This window comes from Penaeus japonicus, unplaced genomic scaffold, assembly GCF_977035675.1.
Source record: "Penaeus japonicus unplaced genomic scaffold, GWHDUDI00000001_assembly GWHDUDI00000024, whole genome shotgun sequence".
In the NCBI taxonomy this organism is placed as follows: domain Eukaryota; kingdom Metazoa; phylum Arthropoda; class Malacostraca; order Decapoda; family Penaeidae; genus Penaeus; species Penaeus japonicus.
In genome coordinates, this window is record NW_028234426.1 from 28,191,248 (window position 1) to 28,196,247 (window position 5,000).

General features: G+C 37.8%; 1 protein-coding gene across 1 annotated transcript in view; it reads right to left on the minus strand.

Annotated features, from left to right (window-relative positions):
* LOC122248903 (organic cation transporter protein) overlaps positions 1–5,000 on the minus strand; it is a 13,834-nt gene that overhangs the window by 3,612 nt on the left and 5,222 nt on the right. The window contains exons 6-10 of the mRNA XM_086551167.1: positions 4,960–5,000; positions 4,033–4,201; positions 3,312–3,381; positions 1,360–1,522; positions 433–601 (exon numbers count right to left, since the gene is read on the minus strand). The exon at positions 4,960–5,000 is cut by the window's right edge and continues 114 nt beyond it. Of these exons, the coding sequence (XP_086407293.1) occupies positions 433–601; positions 1,360–1,522; positions 3,312–3,381; positions 4,033–4,201; positions 4,960–5,000 (612 nt within the window). The remainder of the gene's footprint in view (positions 1–432; positions 602–1,359; positions 1,523–3,311; positions 3,382–4,032; positions 4,202–4,959) is intronic.

The window sequence follows — 5,000 nt, forward strand, 5'->3', positions numbered from 1 at the left end:
AATTTTCGCCACATGAGGTACTTTTTGCGAAGATTTTTATGTAATATTGAGAAATTAATTATATCTTCCACAACCCTTCATCATTTTTGGCGATAACCAAAATGCCCCCCTCCCGGGAAAATTCATGCAATATAAGAAAATAAAATGCTTAATTTAAACTAAATGCCTGATACACAGTCTTGGTCGCAACGGCATAACATCACACACATGCCCCCAAGAACCCAAGTGAAGGACTCACGCTGAACAAGTTGATAACAAAACAGCGAAGAGAAAACAGCAAAACACGAATAATGCCAAAGGCCCTTTCGCTTTACTTCTTCCTCAGGGCATAGTGGACACTATACCCTCACGAAGCAGCAGAGCGAAAAGCCACATTCGTTCGTGTCACCCATATTTTCCTTCGTTGTTTTGCTTTCACCCCAAGAACCCTACCAGCAGTAAGCCAACAGAGGGACGTAAGGCGCGACAAGCACAGCCTGAAGCCACTGCCACGACCTCACCACGTACGCTATACCCGGAAGGACCATATAACCGATCGTCCAAGGTAGAATAAACACGATGGACGCCATAGAACGAAGCTCGGGTGACGACACTTCCAGAGCTGAGAGAAGGAGATTGGGAAGCTGAATCACACACGAGATTGTATGTAGGTTTTGTCTGTTGTGGTCACGGGAGGGTTTCCTTCTGATTAGGGGTCTTTGTAATTGTGAATTGAATTATTAGGATAGGATAGATGTGGCAGGGAGGTAAAATTTGTATTTTTATACATGTGGTAGGTTTAGTATTTGAACTATTTGAGCGTGATTGGGTTTTCAATTATGAATGTATGATGATGTTTGTTGTTATGATAAGAATGGTAATGATAGTGATAACAACAACACTAAGGAGGATAACTAATATTATAGTAGCAATGCCAATGATGGTGATAATGGTACGAGTAATAATGATGATAATAAAATGATACACGATAATAATGAGGATTATCATGGTCACTGTAGTAATAATGATAATATTAAACGAATTATAGCCAATGATAATGATACCAGTAAGAATGGCAATGTTGATGGCAATAGTAACAATAATATTAAGATTGTAAATAATATTCTTTATAATGATAATGTTAACAATAATGATAGTGATACTGATAATAATAATGAAATAACAAGAATAAGGATGAAATGATGATATCAACGACAATAATAACAATGAAATAACAATAATAACAATGAAATAACAATAATAACAATAATATCATCAACATACACATAACACACTCAATCTGTGACAATCCACACACCCTACTCAACCCCCTCCTACCCACCCTCCCCCCTCCTTAAAAAACACACATCAAAAACTCACAGATGATGAAAGTCGGGACATAGATTCCCATGATGAATATACAGAAGAGCAATCTCAGCAGAAGGAACACCCAAAACACGGGGATGGTTGTCATAGCAACGCCCACCAGGAGTGGACCAGAATCGACACCGTACACCACACTCCTACCGTCCGTCGGCCCCATCTGCGGCAGGAAACAAAATGGCGGAAATAAAGTGTATCTTTTATTATTGTTTTTTTTTCTATTGTTGTTGTTGTTGGTATTCTATTGTTGTTATTGTTAGTATTTTATTGTTGTTGTTAGTATTATGTTATTGTTGTTAGTATTATGTTGTTATTGTTAGTATTCTATTATTGTTATTCTTGTTTTAAAATTATATTTGTTATCATTATTGTGGGCTTTGCTATCATTGTTAGTTTTTGTCTTTAGTATTATTGTTATCATCTTTATTGTTTTTGTTATAATTTTTAGTGCTTTTTATTATTATTATTGTTCTTGCTTTTTTATTATTGTTCTAGTATCATTGTTTTTGTTATCATAATTAGTGTTATCATCATCATTGTTATTATTATCACTGTTATTGTTGTTGTTTACTGATTATTTTGCCCTTCTTGTCTCTAATTTCGTCTTCATTTCACTGTCATCGTCACCAATATAATTACATCGTCAAGATCACTGTTAGAATAATCATTATTTTGACAAATATCAACATATCAACACATCATTACTTTTATAATCATTATAATCACAGTCTCTTCAAGAACAAACACACACACACATAAACACACAAAAAATAATGCCACATGACAAACACACAAACACATATACATACAGGCAAACACACAAAAAAAACATAAACACAAACACACGCATACATACATGAACACACATAAACAAACAAACAAAACAAAACAAAACAAAAACAAACACACACAAACGAACACAACCAAAAAAAAAAGATCCCACAGGCCCCCCTACCCACCCTACTCCCAACACTTCTTCACCCTCCCACCCATCCCACTCCCATACCCCACCCCTTCCCCCCCACAACCCATACTCCCAACACTTCTCACCCCCACCCACCCCACACCCCCATACCCCACACCTCTTTCCCCCACCCACCCCCACCCCCCACACACCCCTTACCCCCCCACACCCCTTACCCCACACACACCCCTTACCCCCCCCCCACACACACACACCCTTCACAAGATCCGAACTTACTTGTCACAAAGATACCCCATCATGAATGACCCAAGGAGATAACCAGAAAATATTTTAAAAATTATTATATATATATATATTATATGTGTGTGTTGTGTGGTATATATATATATATATATATATATATATATATATTATATAATCACACAATTGCTCTCGTAACTTACTATTCAAAGATATTTTTTAAAAAGGCAATGATAAACCCCGGCGTTCCCTACGTGGCTCAAATTACCCCGAGGCATTGGTGGCGCCCGAGGCCGTCCCGTAGTACACCCACCCCCCATAGACACGCGCAAACCATCCAGAAGAAAAAAAAGAACACGGCCGAGCGCGTTTGAGCGCACGCGCAGTGTCCGGCTTCGCGATCAACACAACTATATTCTTCAGGATTCGAATGAGGAAATGTCATCACTTTCGCCCACAGTCATTGCTTCTTTCTGATAACTGCGAAAGAAAGAAATAGATTAGGCGCGAGCGTACATCTTTTCAAAAGGTAAGTTTAGCAGTGTGTGTTGTATTATAACGTTAATATACATCTGAAACATCTGGAATCTTCGCTTACTCCAATGCACACACTTGTATGCATATACGAAACGAACAAAAAACCAGCAAAAACAATGATGGACAAGAAAATCGAACTAATACACCTTTTTGCTGTATGATTTCCATTGCTCTAAGCACCTCTGCTTTCGGGTAGGTTAGTGTCCTCTTGTTTACACCTTAGGCTGCCTGGGAGAAAAAAAAAAACAGGTCGAGTGCTTCCTTGAATCGACCTTGGGACTTTTTGAATGAGCCACCGCGGAGATTCCGGAAGCAGCCTGGATAATATATGTATAAAAAATAAATAAATAAAATAATAAAATAAAAAATGAGAAGTTCTGTTTTACATTTCAAGGGAAGACATGTTGGCGGCTACCTTCTCTCCTTCGAGAGGCTTGTGTTTTCATTTCCAGGTCTTATGATTAGTTTCTAGGTTTTATTCTAAGCCTAGCAAATATACATTCATAGCTCCTCTGGTGCATGTATTGTTTCAAATTTTCGCCACATGAGGTACTTTTTGCGAAGATTTTTATGTAATATTGAGAAATTAATTATATCTTCCACAACCCTTCATCATTTTTGGCGATTACCAAAATGCCCCCCTCCCGGGAAAATTCATGCAATATAAGAAAATAAAATGCTTAATTTAAACTAAATGCCTGATATACAGCACGTCTTGGTCGCAACGGCATAACATCACACACATGCCCCCAAGAACCCAAGTGAAGGACTCACGCTGAACAAGTTGATAACAAAACAACGAAGAGAAAACAGCAAAACACGAATAATGCCAAAGGCCCTTTCGCTTTACTTCTTCCTCAGGGCATAGTAGACACTATACCCTCACGAAGCAGCAGAGCGAAAAGCCACATTCGTGCGTGTCACCCATATTTTCCTTCGTTGTTTTGCTTTCACCCCAAGAACCCTACCAGCAGTAAGCCAACAGAGGGACGTAAGGCGCGACAAGCACAGCCTGAAGCCACTGCCACGACCTCACCACGTACGCTATACCCGGAAGGACCATATAGCCGATCGTCCAAGGTAGAATAAACACGATGGACGCCATAGAACGAAACTCGGGGGACGACACTTCCAGGGCTGAGTGAAGGAGATTGGGAAGCTGAATCACACACGAGATTGTATGTAGGTTTTGTCTGTTGTGGTCATGCGAGGGTTTCCTTCTGATTAGGGGTCTTTGTGATTGTGAATTGAATTATTAGGATAGGATAGATGTGGCAGGGAGGTAAAATTTGTATTTTTATACATGTGGTAGGTTTAGTATTTGAACTATTTGAGCGTGATTGGGTTTTCAATTATGAATGTATGATGATGTTTGTTGTTATGATAAGAATGGTAATGATAGTGATAACAACAACACTAAGGAGGATAACTAATATTATAGTAGCAATGCCAATGATGGTGATAATGGTACGAGTAATAATGATGATAATAAAATGATACACGATAATAATGAGGATTATCATGGTCACTGTAGTAATAATGATAATATTAAACGAATTATAGCCAATGATAATGATACCAGTAAGAATGGCAATGTTGATGGCAATAGTAACAATAATATTAAGATTGTAAATAATATTCTTTATAATGATAATGTTAACAATAATGATAGTGATACTGATAATAATAATGAAATAACAAGAATAAGGATGAAATGATGATATCAACGACAATAATAACAATGAAATAACAATAATAACAATGAAATAACAATAATAACAATAATATCATCAACATACACATAACACACTCAATCTGTGACAATCCACACACCCTACTCAACCCCCTCCTACCCACCCTCCCCCCTCCTTAAAAAACACACATCAAAAACTCACAGATGATGAAAGTCGGGACATAGATTCCCATGATGAATATA